The sequence below is a fragment of the Carassius gibelio genome, chromosome A19 (genome assembly GCF_023724105.1).
Source record: "Carassius gibelio isolate Cgi1373 ecotype wild population from Czech Republic chromosome A19, carGib1.2-hapl.c, whole genome shotgun sequence".
NCBI lineage: Eukaryota > Metazoa > Chordata > Actinopteri > Cypriniformes > Cyprinidae > Carassius > Carassius gibelio.
Window position 1 is genome coordinate 6,175,253 of NC_068389.1, and position 17,665 is coordinate 6,192,917.

The 17,665-nt window shown below is 39.3% G+C and overlaps 1 protein-coding gene across 10 annotated transcripts in view; it reads left to right on the top strand.

Moving 5' to 3' along the window:
• LOC127935201 (phosphatase and actin regulator 4A) overlaps positions 1 to 17,665 on the top strand; it is a 51,760-nt gene that overhangs the window by 22,974 nt on the left and 11,121 nt on the right. For 3 of the 10 annotated variants that reach the window (XM_052532871.1, XM_052532874.1, XM_052532870.1), the window contains exons 3-6: positions 10,626 to 10,778; positions 10,957 to 11,061; positions 11,478 to 12,383; positions 14,208 to 14,636. In XM_052532871.1, coding sequence (XP_052388831.1) covers positions 10,626 to 10,778; positions 10,957 to 11,061; positions 11,478 to 12,383; positions 14,208 to 14,636 — 1,593 coding nt within the window. Of the gene's footprint in view, positions 1 to 4,635; positions 5,116 to 10,625; positions 10,779 to 10,956; positions 11,062 to 11,477; positions 12,384 to 14,207; positions 14,637 to 17,665 lie in introns of those variants that run through there. The other 7 variants (XM_052532875.1, XM_052532872.1, XM_052532869.1 and 4 more) reach the window with 6 other exon arrangements.

Sequence of the window (17,665 nt, forward strand, 5' to 3'; positions counted from 1 at the left end):
GAGCTTAATGATAGCGGTTGCCAGATAACAAGAGTTTAAATCTCCGAATCAGAGCTCCACTGTTACAAGGATACATTTTCTGCTCGGTGTTTGCTTATTTTAAGCAATCTGGCAACCATGCGCACGTGCTCACTCCTCATTGCGGAAGAGCTGCCGATGATAATCTGAATTGAGCAATTTAATGAAAGCGTCGTTCAGCCGGTCTGTGTTCTGTCGTGAGATCTCTACTGTATTGTTTGCATTTGTGATCACAAAATAAATGCACTTATTGACTGCTGATGTTTGAATAGAGAAACATAGGCTATGGCCATAGGAATTTCACTGATATGTTTACCAGTTTCCATAATATAGACAGAGAGAATGCAAAAATCTTTGGTCTTCATTTATATATATATATATTTATATATAAGAAATAGCTATGTGCTTCATCAACTAGCTCCCCATCTAAAAGGGTTTTTAGTGTCAGTAGGAACATAGTTCCATGCCACAGAGCTTCTCTCAAAACTGCAGACAGTTGACAGACTTGTGTTCTTAGCATAAAAACTTGTTTAAAAAAAAAAAAGGATGTTTATGCTTCAAACATGTATTACTGTCAGTTCAGTTGCCTTTAAACATGTTTGTCCTTCATTCAGTAATCACAGTTGAGTTGAAAGGACATTCAATGGTCAAAAAGTGTGGTTAGTTTACTTCTTGTAACTGTCACACAGTGAGTCAGTGTAAACTAAATCATGTTATGTATTGCAATATTGTTATTTTAGTTGGAGATATAAAACATATTTTGTCTGGATCTATTCAGTTATTCATAACATTGCACCTTCTCTTTATCACAGACTCAGAACTGAGTTTCAGGATAGAGCTGTGCTTTTGGTTTAATCATTTTATTGTTTGTAATTAATGTATTTGCATGAACTGAATCAAATTCCAGTAACACACTGTGTCCTTCAGATGGTGCTGGTGTAAGTTATTTGACTCTTGCTGCAAAAGAGCCAGTGAAAATCTGTGTTCTTTCAGCCTATATCTGTGTTACAGTTACTGTATCTGTTACTATACAACAAAAGAGCTTATTAGGCTATTAATGGGGCCTCTGCATTACAGGGGTCGTCACATTATTACATTTGGTAGACATGTTTCCCATTTAATTTGATTGATTGCAAATTAAAACAGACACTATTTCAACTAAACAGAGATGACATAACTGAATTCAATGATGAACTGCCTTTAACTATCATTTTGCATTATTGAGACACTGTTTTCCAAATGAATGTTGTTCAGTGCTTTGGCGCAATGTATTTTGTTTAAAGCACTATATAAATAAAGGTGATTGATTGATTGATTGATCGAACCCATGGGTTTGGTGCTGGTTTCACCATGCATTCTCTATAGAAAAGATCATTGCAGTTGTTCAAATTCTATTGAATTATTCTGTGATCCTTCTGAGAGAAGAAACACAGTCAGCTGCACCTCAAGAAAGTCATGGTTTCTGCTGTTTTAATAAAACTGCGTGCATGTGCGTGTGTGTTTTTAATGGTTTTTGGTTTTAATGCCTGAAATAAGGTCTGTGGTTAGCTCACTGTATATTATTATTTTATACAATTTAAAATACTTTATAATACTAATGTATATTTTGTAATATTTAGTGATTTTTATAGGGCTGGACCAGAATATTCGATTATTCGTTTGGTTGGTTGGCATTAGATTTTCCATTTTGAGATTCTAAAAAACTTTTAAATTATTTTTGTTGTGGTTGTTTTTTATTTTTATTTTTAAAACGGTCTTTATTCGCGCTTGAATATAGCTGTTTGTTTTGTTTTTTTTACTATTGGGCCGAATGGTTCCAAGGACTGTCAGGTACGGTTACAGTTGCATTTCCGCGTGAGCCTACGGTGCGGCACAATTACAAACTGTTCTGGGCCCAGGCGCACTACGATCAGTATATATAAGAAAGAAAGAAACTGTCTGACAGTTTGGTCTGTGGAGGAATACTTTGCGCTTACTGATATTATACTCGTCGTCACCTTCTGTTTATTTTGTTTTCACAGTCAAGATTTGTTGTAAGATTTGTTGTTTGGTTTCAGGATTTGTTATTGAATGAAGTAAATCTAAGATAAAAAAGGAGTCCCAAAAACAGAATTATCTGATCATATTGTTTTCTAAGCTTGTGTCTGGAATTATTTCTGTGCTTCTACATTTAGGTGGGATTATAGTAATTTGGGATTTTTTTTTTTTTTTTTTTTGTAGCGAAGACATGTCAGGGAGATTTTGTGTGGGGTTTTTTGGGGCAAGTCTCACCCAACCTTTTCTTTTAGACACTTTGAGCTTTGTACTGTAACTTTGCAGATACATGCACAAACGACTACATAACACACTAAAGAAAAAGGAAAACCAAAAACTGTATTGATGTTGTGCACCAATGATGCTAGAAAGGAAATTGACACAACTACGATCACTACATTTTTTTTTTTTTTTTTTTTTTTACTTTGTAGCACTGGTGCTCCCAACTTCAAAAAGTTAGGAGCACCAGCAAATGTAGGATATTATCCTTACATTAACTTTAATGCAGATTTTATATTGGTTAATATAAGCTGTCAATCACTCTCTTTTCTCTCTCTGTTCTTTAGCCCTTCACATTCCTCGCTGTAGTTAGTTCCCTTTCACCTGACCGCAGAAAGCAGTGACCGGTTAATATTAGCTGTCAATCACCCAATCTAAAATCTGTATTCAAGTTAAGAATGTAAAAATGAAGTTTAATTGGTTAACGTTTCATAGAACGGCAGACAGGTCACCGTATTAACACTCTGAAGGCACATACTAGAGAAATTAAAGCTACACTCGCACAAATGCTCCCATATATATTTTGAGGTCGCACAGATAAAAGTTAGGGAGCATATGCGACCAAAATGTTGTTTGTTTGAAGCTTTTGGTTACATTGAAGTCATACAATCATGGTGTAGTTGGTTTATATATTTCCAACCTTAATTGCACTAGCATTTATAAGTGTGTGTGTGTGTGTGTGTGTGTGATATTACTTAAGGTTTTTTTTTTTAAATACAGACTTCCTCCATCTTATTTTCTCTAAGGAGATGTGTCCCCTTCCTCAGTTTAACCTGACTGTGGGAAAGTTGAGCAGTTGGACGCTGTCTCGAGTGCTTTAAAGGGCAGTGCTGTTAACACGCTCCGCTGGCAGAATAACACTGTCTGCTCGCTTTATCTGAAGTTCAGACCTCTAGAGTTTTTCTCATTTCTGTCATTATTATTTGGGATACTTGGGAAATCTTTTAATTGACACTTAAACTAGTTGTTTATATACTAAGAGCATTTATCATGTAACGTTAAGTTTTGTATCTTGTTTAATGAACCAGTTTTATCTATCTTGCTTCGTTCAGTCCTTGTCTGGATTTTGTCTGCTGACAGCTTAAATGAGTTTATCCGAGCGCTGGTGGTGTGTGTGTGTGTGTGTTTGAGAGTGTATGAGAGTGTGTGAGTGTGTGTGTGAGAGAGAGAGAGAGATTCATTGCAAACCTGGCTCTGACTGGCACTAAAGACAGCCAGCTTTGCTCTTCTCTCCTCCTCCATCTCAGTGCTTCACCTCTCAGATCCCAGACTCCCACACATTCAGATAACTCGAGCCACATCATGTCCTGTGTGGACAACTCCCTTCTTCAGAGGGATTTAATGGAACTGCTCTACATAGTGATCTTTTTGATTTACCTCTTTTATGTGCCACATACTGTACCGTTCAAAATATTTAGGTTAAAAGTATATTTTTTTAATGTTTTAGAAGTTTGTTTTTGATTTAGTGTACAATAAAAACAAAAATATTGTAAATATCTGTTACTGTTGATCTATTTAATGCATTATTGCTGATCTTAGTGACCCCACACTGGACACATATACACCACACTCATGTCTTAATGTCACTGCATTAATGAAAAATAACACAAGTGGCATTTATTTCTAAGAAAGCATTAACACATTTCGAGCGTTAAAGTTCCCAAAAAAGAAGTTTGTGATAAAACCATTATAGGAGCCCTAGAGGCCATGCATTTTTATTTTATTTTTTTATGTACTCAACATAGCAAAATAGTGTAGATTGTCAGGTGTCATTTAGAGTAGTGCAAGATTTGAGAAAATACTTTACTCGTTGGTAAACTGCGCTTGGCATTGCATCTTTTGATGATTTGGTTAAATTGATATTAGAACGATTTAAAATCTCTAAAAACATTGCTACATATATCAGTGAACGAAGTTAAGTCACCTGAACAGGCATCAGTGTTGGCTGATGATTACGTACTTCCTCACCGAAGCGGTTTTATTGATTGGTGCTTACAGGGAGATGCTCGGTCAAGTACATTTCTGAGTTGTTTTCCTACAGGGAAGTTTGATCTACATAAGTCATGTAGTTACTGTCGTGAAAAGGAGTACTGGAAAGCAGATCGTTCTGTACTCAAGAACAAACCTAGATGTGGGGTTAATAAATTACCTAAATCATTAAATTCAGTGGCTTCCGTTCCGTACATAATCAGCCTGTGCCTCCACCTCACTATCTGTCTCACACCCCGTAACTTGAGCCCTCTGTGATGTCACTTCCTGCCAGTCAAGCGCTCAACCTCGCCCCGCTCATATTGCAGCCACTCTCAGGTTTCACTGCACCATCTGATGCATTTTGGGAGATGAAGGTGTATAGCAACCTAGGGGCAAGACACTAGAGCCCGGCTCCCGTCTCCTGCAGTCCTGCTCCGGAAAAATACTGCACCAGGAATGACCGGCATCCTGACCAGCTGATGTGCTTCAGACAAGAGGCGTATGTTATTTATGAAGTCAAGGCTGCTGAGGGGAGGGACCTTCAGGAGTTTGTTGACTCGGAGCGAGCGAGCCACTAAAACAGAAGTTGTGGAGTAAGAAGGAGGGACGAACGGCTGAGCGCAAGCTCCAGCATCTAGGATTACAGAGCGAGAGTACCTGCTCACTGAGAATAGTGAAACTGTTTTGTGCCCTCCCTGCCGCGGGCCCGGGACAGGCAGAGGACAGGGCACACGGGACACAGGGTACAGGGCACGATTATGGGACAGGGAGCGAGTACTCGGACTTTAAACCCGAACCCTGCCTACATAACAGGTGAGTTATTTCAGACAGGATGTGGATTCCAGAGTATGATAATACATTAGTTTTATTCCTCACAGTTGAGCCGTACCAGACAAGTTTAGCTTTTTCGCTGGAGGTGATCTGCCGATATCAGTTATGCCGATGCCAACTGTACTTGTGTGAATGATCGCAGGTGTACGCGTATAGTCATGAAGGAAGGATTAGAGACAGACATGGGCAGGTGGGGTGCACATGCTGATGGAATGTGCTGATTGTGCCGTCATTCTCATGTTCACTTCCTCTCAGATTAGACTTTATCAGTTGATATGAGAACGAGCTGTGCCTTAGCTCTCTATAGCGGTCTCCGCATTGCTTCTTTTTAGTCATGTATGACCATGTGTTTGGTGCAGCCGTGTTCAAGGAGAAAACCTGTTTGCACTGGCTTGATTCAGGCTGACTCAAGTGGTTTCTTGTTGACAGTGTTTTCCAGCTCTGTAAATCACGGCATGATGAGTCTAAACCCAAACATGCAGCCTCGTCGTTCATTTACTGCGACAGAACACCGACTGAGGCTGTGGAGTGCATTCATAAACCTATTCGTATGTAAACGCATCAGTGAACACATCAGTTTACTTAAGAATAGTTTTATGAAGGACATGCACAAATAGTTTTTGACGGAGGTCTTGGGTAGCATTGTACTGTTGCTGCTGTATACACAAAAGCAATGTGCCTTTTAACAACCAGCACGCATGGTGTGCTAAACTGTGCCCAAAAGTGTGCTCAACATCAACTGAAACAGAAATCGCCTTGTAATATTTGAACAATATTAAAGTTTTTATGTATTTTCGATCAAATAAAGCAGCCTTGGTGAGCATAAGGGCCTCATTCAGAAACATACAACAGATTACTGACCCCAACCACCTGCAGCAAAAATATTTCTGTCATTAGGCTCACATTTCTGTTCATCCCTCGGTTTCATGCAAGCAGCTTCTGTTTGAGGTGTAGCTGTTAATCTTCAGTTTGTTCTCCGTCAAACGTCATCACGTGGCGTATTCTCTTCTCGCTTATCGTTTGATCATTCATGAGCTCGTTCAGTTCTCCCACAGACTCTCGACCTCTGTGTTTATTTACACACAGTGTGTCCTCGACGTCTGTGTGTGATGTTCTCTAGCATTATCATAGCTGTACGTTGAGTTCAGGGCAGTCGACTGATCCGTTTCTCACGTACTGTATGCCACTGATATGAGAGGAATGCACTGTGTTCCTGAAACAAAGAGCTCATTGAGGCTCACTTCGTAGAAACACTGATTGAGATGTGTGTGTCAGGTGCTTGCCTGTGTTGGCTATATTGTGGCCTGTTCTCTGATTTATTACTTTATATTTCAGTTTTATCAAGGTTGTGGTGCCATAACAATGAGCCAGCTTGTTTTCTCTTGTCACCGTGCCTTTCTTTTCCCAAATATCACGAGAACAGTGCGTTTTACAGCAAGCAGTAAGTAGACCAAGTCAGAGCTTGTAGTTTTTTCCTATTTTAATGTGTTTTTGCGTACCTTCATTAAAAGGTTTTTTCCACATGTGTGAAGTGTTTTCGTTGGAAAAATCCCATTTGAGTGAAGTAATCGAGGTCTGTGTGCTGTCAAACACTTGCCAAATCAGTTAAGAGCATCTAGGCCAACGAGGTTGCCAAACCCATACACATTCCTAAGCTCCCCGTGTGTCATACACAACCTGCCTTGTCTTGTGTCTTCAGACCAGTTCAACGGTCTCACTCTCGTTATTCACTCTAATAGACATCGTTTGCACAATGAGAAGCACAGCCTTCTTTTTCCTATATTACAACATCTGAGCATTTGTTCAAACAAGGGACATATTGCAAATATTATAGATTCTGTGGAGCAAGTATAGAGGAAACAAGAACATATTTGTGTTTACAACACATCTAATTACACTTAATTTAACAATTTTTAAAATTCAGTCCCATGCAAAACATGCTTGGTATTAAAACTTTACTGTCTAGTTAAAGGGGGGGTGAAATGCTATTTCATGCATACTGAGTTTTTTACACTGTTAAAGAGTTGGATTCCCAAGCTAAACATGGACAAAGTTTCAAAAATTAAGTTGTACGTTTGAAGGAGTATTTCTGTTCCAAAAATACTACTTCCGGTTTGTCACAAGTTTCGGAAAGTTTTTTTCGAGTATGGCTCTGTGTGAAGTTAGATGGAGCGGAATTTCCTTATATGGGTCCTGAGGCACTTCTGCCGGAAGAGCGCGTGCTCCCGTATAGCAGAGCACTGAGAGCACAACAGACTTCACTGATCAGAGCGAGAGCGTCGCGAAATGTCACAAAAGAAGTGTGTTTTTGGTTGCCAGGGCAAGACAACGCTGCACAGATTACCAAAAGAGAAACAGCATTAAGGGACCAGTGGATGGGGTTTATTTTTACAGAGCATCAACGGAGTTGTGTTTGTGTTTGTTCCCTGCATTTTGAAGATGCTTGTTTTACAAACAAGGCCCAGTTTGACGACGGATTTGCACATCGTTTATTAAGGATAATGCAGTCCCAACGAAAAAGGGTCACGATCGTGTGTTGGAGCCGCAGGCGGTGAGTAAAACTGCTTCAAATATCTTTGTGTTGTTAACTTAGCTATCGGCGTGTAAGCACATCAAGTAAACAACATGCGATGTTGGCATAAAACGGCACTTTCCACATGTACAGCTTAAAAAAAAAAAAAAAGTGGAACTTAGTCATTTTCCAAAACCGCTAAGCAAATATATACAGTTTCAGTACATACCACATAGAGACGTCGTTCGCTGATGCTGCTCTTGTTAAATTTCAGCCTCTGGATCTGTGTCACAGCTTCCAGACTCGCTCAACACAAAATCCTACTCGCGCTCGTGATTCTTTAGCTCCGCCCACACATCACACCTCTAGGCACTCGTGTTTTTCCGGGAAAAATCGGTACAGACTATCTTTCTCTTATGAATATAATAAAACTAAAGACTTTTTGGAGTTATGAAGGATGCAGTACTACTCTATAGGTACTCAAGATTAACAGGAGATTGAGTGAAAACGAGCATTTCACCCACCCTTTAAGTTGACAATTTTTTCTACTAGAAAAAAAAAAGAAAGAAAGATTCATCTTATTTTAGTGAAGTATATATATATATATATATATATATATATATATATATATATATATATATATATATATATATATATATATATATATGCTATTTTTGAGGCCTGGGTATGACAGCAGGAGAAAGAAGTTGTGATATTGCGGCAACAAATTGGCCTAAAATGATGAAAGCTGTTATAAATGTGCAATTAATTAATTAGTCATGGGAACAAATTCGTAATTTGTAGCCACTGTATCTTATCTTATTTTTCTCTCTTCTTCAGAGCTTTGTATGAATCTGACCCAGTATAAACCAAGTATGACTTTTGTCTAGTGCTGGGCGGTAAACCGGTTCATAGCAAAAACTGGTATATATTTTACCGCTACGATGTTGATTTTGAATATACCGCCATACCAGTGTATTTAATTACTAGGCTTTCGGAACTAGGCTTCAAAACCGTAATTGAGGAGTCTATGGGTGACGTCACGGACACAACGTCCATATTTTTTTACAGTCTATGGGATAAACGCAGCAGTGCTGTGTTGTTACGTTATAACGCCTGTTTCACACACAGTCCAGCTGCACGCGGTTGCGGTCCGTCAGTACGTTTCAGGAGTGGTGTGTTTGCAGCAGTGCAGCGATTGTTAACGTACTGAGTCTATTTTTGCTGTGCTGCAGGCACTGAATTAAAGTGAAAGTGCATTGTTTGCGGGAAAAATGAAGCTGGATTGACATGGAAACACAGTCACATAGGTTTTTGGCTAGGTTTAAAACAAGAAAAAGAGTAACAAGAATATCAACCAGCAAAAAATGCATTGTACACCTGATTATGCATAAACCGGAAAACCGGTATAATTTTGAAAAAAAACGTAATATACATTTCTGGTCAAACCGCCCAGCACTACTTTTGTCTTACTGTTTTTTGGAAAGGGTGTAGATGTTATGATTTGTCCTGGTGCTGTGCTGTGATAGTGTTGCTGTTCATAAACTGAAGGTCAAGGGAACATTATTTTATTTTCCTCGTAACACTGTCGATAAACCTTAAAGGGATAGTTCACCCAAAAAAGATAATTCTTTCATCATTTACTCGCCCTCGTGTCGTTCCAAACCTGTATGCGCTGCTTTATGTTGAACATAAAAGAAGATATTTTGAAGATTGCTGGAAATCAAACGGTCGGTGGTTGCCGTTGACTTCCATAGTATTATTTTGTTCCTATAAAAAAAGCAAAAAGAGAAAGCAACTCATCCAGGTTTGGAACAACATGAGGGTAAGTAAATGATGACAGCATTTTCATTGTTGGGTGAACTACCCCTTTAACTTGTTATCCAGGTTGTATTTAGCTGTCTGTTTTCCCATGATAGCTGATCACGTTAACCCAACATTAATGTGTTTTATCTTTATTTGGTCGGTTAAATCCGTACGTTGACCAGCCGAATGTCTGAAATGCACATTAACGGGTGGCACCTCTCAGATTCCTGCATGTGGGATGCTGTGAAACACCATGAAAATGGCCTGGTGGCTTGATACGGTCTAGTTATGTTGTTATATACTGCAGCTACAGGTGGAGGGTTTAGTAAAACTATAAATCACTCATCGCTCATGGCTTGTTTGAGTAAGTTTCAGCATCCATGTATCTTTTCCTGAATCAACACCCACTGTTGTTACATGTGACTCATTAGGCTGTTGAAAGGGTTGCAGTTGTTTTGTCAATCCATTTAAGCAACACATTACACTTACAATTACAATAAATGTTTTTCTCTTGCCGTGAACGTGTGGTGGGTGTGTAACGTTAGCCAGGTTTCTGTAGTGAGTCAGTGCTTGTGCTCCTGCTGTTCTCATGTGTAATATCAGTTATGTCTCACTGTAATTGAGCACATGCTTTGACCGTCATCATGCCAGGACGTCCTGTAGTTGGATTTGCATTGTTTGTATCTAGATGGTTCTTACACTCTTGGATTAAGTATATGATGTAATATATGATTAATATATTTATGCATTTAGCAGACGCATAAATTATGCATATATGATGAGTATGGTTTATGAAAATATTTTCTCGTAAGAAAAAAAAAATCGATGAGAGGCTCTGTGTTACAGTCATTGTAAATGCACAACACAGGGCTATTAATTCAGTTAATTGGATTTTCTGACTAGTATGTATTATTAAGTTTTAACACTGCTTTCATATGACCGTTTGGTATTAAATAGCATTCGTATGCTATTCAAATGACAAAAAATATTGAATGCATTCTGCCTTGCGCTAATATAGAATGTGTCACAGGTTTGTTTAACAGGATTTTACAGTTGTGCACAACCTTAAAATTACAGTTAGCCATTTTAGTTTCATTTTGTTGCCTTTTTTTTTTCCATCGTCACTGTCTGATTAGAAGTGCATGATAAATATGCAAACTTCGCTCCTCCCCAGGTGATGAAGTGGATCATAGTGTCCCGGAGAGCGATGGAGCAGGAAACCCTGTGGCGAAGGGCAAGGGCAAGTTCCCCAGCCTGGGCAATTTTTTCAAACCCTGGAAGTGGAGGAAGAAGAGAAGCAGCGAAAAGTTCAAGGAGACATCTGAAGGTACTTGTCTGTTGATTTCTGACTCTTAAACTACACTAGTGATTAGTTTTGATTTGTTATTAATCACAATTGTCAATTTCGAGGGGAGGTTAAATTAGGATTCCTCATAAACTCGCTGTCTTTTGAAACCAGTGGCTCAAATGATTAATGTGTGTCTGCTCTCTTTGTGAACGATCAGTGCTGGAGAGGAAGATTTCGATGAGGAAACCCAGAGAGGAGCTGATCGAGCGAGGGTTACTGAAGGACATCCCAGAAAATAGTACGGCAACCCAGCTTGCTCATGGTATCGCATTGTTTTGAATTTAATGGCTTGAAATGTTTATTTTTCTTTATGCTGGTTATTCTTTCTTTATCGTTTTGAAAACACATAATTAGCTGCTCTGTGGTGTTTCAGAAGGGTTCACAGTCGATGAAGACCAGGATTATTAAAGTCCGCAGAATGATCCCACATCAGAGAAAAAAAAAATAGTTGCGAGGAGGCATTACGCACAAACACTTGAAACATTCAGTTAAAACTAAGAATTGTTCATTTTGATTTCATGGTGACTAAAATTGTGTTTTTTCAGGCCTGGAAAAGTCAATTGTAAATGCATAATACATAAGAATAAACATATGTAGTGGATACACATTTTACTGTCCAATAATTACATAATCTTGAAAGAAACTAAAGTTGAAATGCTTCGTCTTTGTCTGTTTCAGAGAGTAATGACGTGAATCACAAAGCTCCTCCGGTGAAGAACGGCCACACTGCTCCAGTGCCTGGAGAGCGCAGGTCAGACACAGGGTCAGAGGTCAAGGCGCCGTCTTCACGGCCACAAGGAGAAGAACAGAGGAACAGCCTCGCACCCGAACCGGAGCGCCGCAACCGAGCGCCCTCCGACGTCAGTCGCAACCGCCAGCCGCTGGACGTGGACGCTCGGACGCGGATACCACCCGAAACAGACCGACGCAGCCGACCCGAGTCAGACCTGGAGAGACCAGCGGGATCTTTACAGAGAGAGAGACCGGGACAGGAGGAGGGACGATATCGGCGGGAGGAAAGAGACGAGAAAGCAGGCAAGGACCGAGAACGACGGGATAGAAAAGATGACCGGGAAGGAAGAGGCGAACGCAGAGATGACCGAGATAGACGAGACAGGAGGCCGGATAAAGAGGACGGGTATGGAAAAGGTGAGCGAGAGGAACGCGAGAAAGAGAGGAGGAATGACAGGGAAAAGCGGGAAGAGAAAGACTTGAGAGAAAACAAGGACAGAAAACAGCCACGGGACAGGAAAGAGGAACACGAAAGACGGGATGAGCCCGAGAGAGTAGACGACCGAGAGCGAAAGGAGCAGAACGAGAGGAGAGAAGACCGGGATCGGGATAGACGCGAGGAAAGAGACCGGAAAGATGAGAGAGAACGGAGAGACGTCAGGAGGCCAGAGCCTGTGAAACATGTGTCCGATGGGAAACTCTTCCGGCCTCAGTCAGAACAGGAGATGCGTCCTCTTTCTCAGAAGAGCTCGTCTGACATCGGACTGAAGGTCCGGCCCTTTTCAGAGGCCGTCCAGAGCAGCACACTGCCACGATACACACCTGCAGAGGAGGAGTCCAGGGCACGCACAGGTACAACTCTCCATTCATCACGATAGATGTGTGAGCAACACAGGCTTTACTAGGGGTTTTAATATTCACATGCATATAGAGCTAGACTAATTATAAAATAATATACCTCTACCCTGGAAAAATATGACTGACGCTTGAACAAGCCAATCTGTCACGCCACATTAAAGAGCACCAAAACTATATTTATTGCTGGAATCTCATAATAAAACTGACTTTGAATTTGAAAGCTCAAACTGTTTCATATAAAAAACAAAAACAAAAGCAAGGCACAAAGTTTATTGGGATTATTGGCTGGGTGGCACATTACAAATAATGTTTAGTGAAGTTTTGTCAAATCTAATATTGAACACATTTTAAAAAATAAAGTACAAATATATATATATATATATATATATACAATTAAATGAAATTGCGTTTGAGCACTAAATCCAAATTCAGCACTAGATGAAGATTTCTCCACATGCATTTCACATCAGGTTAAAGTTTCTTGTGGGCGATATAAAAATATGTATACAATATCATGCTGTTCATTTTAAAGACATGATTAATTAAATTACATTTATTTATTTGATGTAATATTTATTGAATTCTAAATAAATTAGAAAATTTGAATACATTTGAAAAATGATAATTGTAACTTGATGAAAAATACATTTGTAATTTGGCTGTGTATTTGTAAACACACTGACCTACAGAAAGCTGCTTGATTGAACATGACTTCTATGTTAGCTGCGCTTCATTCATCAGTTATTGAGAGTGGACCCTTTTCTGCTTGTTGAAAAAGCAATAGTTAAGCGTCCCTAGTGTTGACAATCAAAAATCCAAACCGACAGTTTTTTGATTTTGTTGAAAATAACCCCATGGATTACTTTTGTTACTTTTCATAGCTTTATTATTTTTATTATTATTATTATTATTATTATTATTATTATTATTATTATTATTACCTGCCCTGCTACCTCTTGTTAGCTCTTTATCCTGTCTGTCAAAAGAATGGGATCATAATATATTTCAGTTAGACTTGTTCCGATTCCGATACTATTATCGGAAATATCACTGATACCACAACTAATTCTGGCATTAGCGAGTCAAATTCTGTCAAATTCATGTCAGATAATAAAAATACCATAATAAATACAGTAGTTCACCATGTATTTGTTCATGTTTTATTAAGGGATTTGTCTGAAGCACACCATAAAATAATTCTAGCAATTAACACTATTAACACAGCTGTATATACAGATACACACCCAGGTATCGGATCAGTACTCGGTATCGGAATCGGTATCGGGAAAAGAAAAAGGGTATCGGAACATCTCTAATTTCAGTGTTGGTGTCCATTTTTATTTATTTTTTGCTATCAGGAGACACATTTTCACTAGTGTCATGTTTGCTTAAGCTCTTTAAAGCAGCTTATATCCGGTTCTTGAGAAACAGTATTTAGTTTGATGCTGATTATAAAATTCATGCAGTTGTATTTCAGAGGGAAAAAGGTTTCTAGGACTGCACTAGAAGTTTTGCTCACGGCACAGCGATAGTAAAGACCACATCAAACAGCTTGATTCCTGTATTGGTATATCAGCTATTGAAACAGGAAGTGTACATCCATTAGCTCATTATTGTGCTGTATATTTGGCATATTTATGCCCTCAAGCCACAAAACTACAATTTTGACTCGCCGGGGTCTTTAAACGCTCCTGCACCTCGCTGTCATTCTGTCCACATGCCGCCCCATGCCTGATTCACTCATGCTTGCTGCTGTGACCGTGCTGTGCTCTTGTGTGTTTATGTGTGTTTGTGCATGTGTCTTGTGCTCACCATTAGGATCAGTGGGTGTGCGGTTTGTTCCTGAGCCCAAACCTGCACCAATCACCTCCAATAAAGAGTCCCAGCTGCCCCCTAAACAGGCCATTCTCCCTCCAAAGTGGCTGATGGGTTCCTCCTCCACTGAGACTGCTCCGGTCCCATCCTCCTCCTCCTCCTCATCATCATCGTCTTCATCATCAACCTCTGCTCCTCCCATTGCTAAGCCTCCTCCTCGGACTGTGTCTTTAAACGTAGACGACTCCTCCCGCAATAATCCCAGTCCTCCCGTAACAGCAGGAGACTGTGAAGTCCCTCCCACTGTACCCTCCCAATCCACCCCTCCCACTGCACCCTCCCACTCCACCCCTCCTGCCCCTACTGCCCCCAAACAGCCACCAGTGCCCCCTCCCAAACCCACCCAGCACAACAGCAACACAGCGCTGCAAGGTGAGTCATTATTGTCCTGTCAGCTCTCGCTCCTGAACTGCAACTGTAAAGTGTATGTGGCTTCATGCTGCTTTCCTAATAGACCTGAGCCAGAGTAGTGCAGAATGATAGGAGTATGACCTGGATATATCAGGGGGGGGGGGGGGGGTTAAAATGGTGATTTCAAGGTCTGGAAAAGAAGGGTTTACATTTTTTTTTTTGGTTGTGTTTTTTTTATATATATAATTTAATTTTGAATGACTGGAAAACTATGAATATTGTGGAAAATCCTTGTTTCAATCCTTGTGCAAGTGAACTGGTGCCAGAAAAAAAGCTTAAGAAAAAAGCTGAGATGTTTCAAGATCATTTCTAATAATTTCATGGGTATATTCCTGAGTGCAGTTCTTGAAAAATTCTTAAGAATTAATCAAATATTTTCTTGAGAACATGGTATAGTTTTCTTCAGAAGAAACTGATTGTTCTGTGATTGTGGCTGAAGACTTGCTGATCAGGTCCATACGCCTCAAAGGCCGTCTTTTGTGCTGCCTTCAGATTACTGCAATTATCATATTAAACCTGCACACTATTTACATTGTGTAAAACATATTTTTTGTAAATCCAAGAATATTCCGATGTCATCAACACAAACTTATTTTATGTTGCATGCACAATTTAAATTATGGAAATAGATTGGATATGCTGCGTATGTCTACTGCATAATATCTTTGCAGTGGCTTTCAAAAATTGTGTGAATGAGTGAATGTGTCACTTGTCTGTGTGCAAGTGTGTGTGTGTGTGTGTACTACTAGAGTGAGCACGTCCTGTATTTGAGCGCTCTTGTGATTCTAAAATTAAAAACAAGGTCCCCATTTGAGTCATTTTGAGTGAGGTTGTCTACAGAAAAAGTCGTGTCACACATACTCATAATGACTCATGCACACCTCTAGAAAAGTGATAGGTATTATAGGAGCTGGTGTTATGGTACAATGCTTAATGCTTAAACATATTCCCCTTAGGAGATTTAAGATGTGTTTGTATTTATCATTATATAGTTCTTTTTAAGATTTTTTTTGCTCTTTAAAAAAAGGGTAAGAACAGTGTTTTTTGGGAATACATATATGCAGCACTGCACTGTAAACGGCTGGGTCTGGACCATCTCCATACATACTGTACATATCCCTGACTGTAGTACATTGTCTTCATCATGGACTGTCATTCTGTCGATCGTTGTCCATGCACCGCCTGCCTGTGTGGTCATACCGCGCTTTCATTGTTTCAGTCATCGGCTGTATTGTGTCCTGTCATGCAGTGTATTGTTTTGACTTAGTACAGATTCATATTTAATTCATATTTAATTAACAGAGCTTCATTTTACTGCTAATGCAGCTTCCATTCATTCATGACAGAGACAGACATGATTTAGCTCGGACAATACCAGACCCAATTCATACTCGGAGTTGTTTATGTACACATTTTCTATCTGAAAAAAAAAAAAAAAATCACATCAGGACTTTTGATTCTCAGCACAAAGTCTGGTGCACACTGTAGATGTCTTGGGTCATATTACAGTATTAAGGCTTTTAGTTGGAAGAAACCTCTGTGGCATTGAGCAAAGAATATACTGACACAGAATCAGGTTAGTTAATAGTAGATGAAGGCCTGTGTGTTCAGTGAATCAGGTGTGCTAGTGTCTGCTGCTGCCTCCCTCTGAAGCCCAGAAACAGATGAGCATTCCTGTGAGATGACAGGCTCAGGCATGTACACTGTTCACTGAGCTGCTTCATGTCTCACACACACCTGTCTCTGAGAGCTGCAGTGGCCCCGGGGTCAGCCACTTCTGAGGAAATACACACAGCTACACTCAGACACCATGCTTGTTGTCTGACAGGTTTTGAATGTACTATAAACAACAAATCACACAAAAACGGCCAAAGAAAAACTCGGAAAGAGATGAAAAAAAAAAGTGAGTGTGTGTTTCTGTTTCCTGTAGAATTAAAGTGTCCCTATTATGGATTTTTCATGCAGTGTGTAACACCGCTATAAGTGAATGAAAACATCCTTCAGAGTTTAAATCTGAAAGTGCAGTGTTTATAAAGTTATTGTCTCTCAAAAGAAAGAGTTGATTCTTAATCATTGAAACAAATCGTTTTTCTTTTTCTTTTATTTTCTTTTTTTTTTTATATAGGTATTCTACGCCATTTCATAATAGGGCTTCACGATTATGACAAAAATCATAATTGTCGACTAATCCCTTGAAATTGTAATTGCGATTTATTAATTACGATTACCACAATATACATTGAACGATGTTTATACCATTGTTTGATGAAACTGCGTGCCGTATTTTTATATAAACAAAACAAGCTGAAAACACTAACTCTGCTTTTCTATAGTATTAAGCCTCAACTGTCAAATATACATTGGATTGGTTTCTCCTTTTAATAAAAAAAAAAAAGTAAAACTATGAATGGTGTTGTACTAAAAGTAAAATTAAAACAATTGAAAAACCCTTAAGATAACATGTAGACAGAAAAAAAAAGCATCTTAAGCACAGAGAACAACATAACTGGACTTTGAACGATTAATTGTTGTTTTGAACGATTACATCATTATGGGATCCATAATTGTAATTGTGATTAGAAATTCGATTAATTGTGCAGCCCTATTTCATGTTGACGTGAAACATTAGCTTATTGCCCGCCCACTTGTTGGTCTGAATGAAAATGCTAATTCATGCCGCTTTTGGAGCGGTAAAAGTAGCGGTTTTCCTGGGAACACTGTACACAAAGCAGCACTGCGCTCAAAAACGCTGCTTTATCAGGGTTACAGGAATGATGACATGAAACTGAGATCAGTCAGACCAATCACCACAGATTAGCATCACGCAAATGAGGGGTTTGGAAAAATGAATAGTTTAGTGAATCGTTTGGGAGTTGTTAAACAAGTAAGGTAAAAATAAATGCATATAATAAGCTGTACTTTTGTTCACAGCGTTTATGTTGTTAGCATAATGGAGGGTTCTGGATGTATTTTCCCCTTTCATTTTCTAC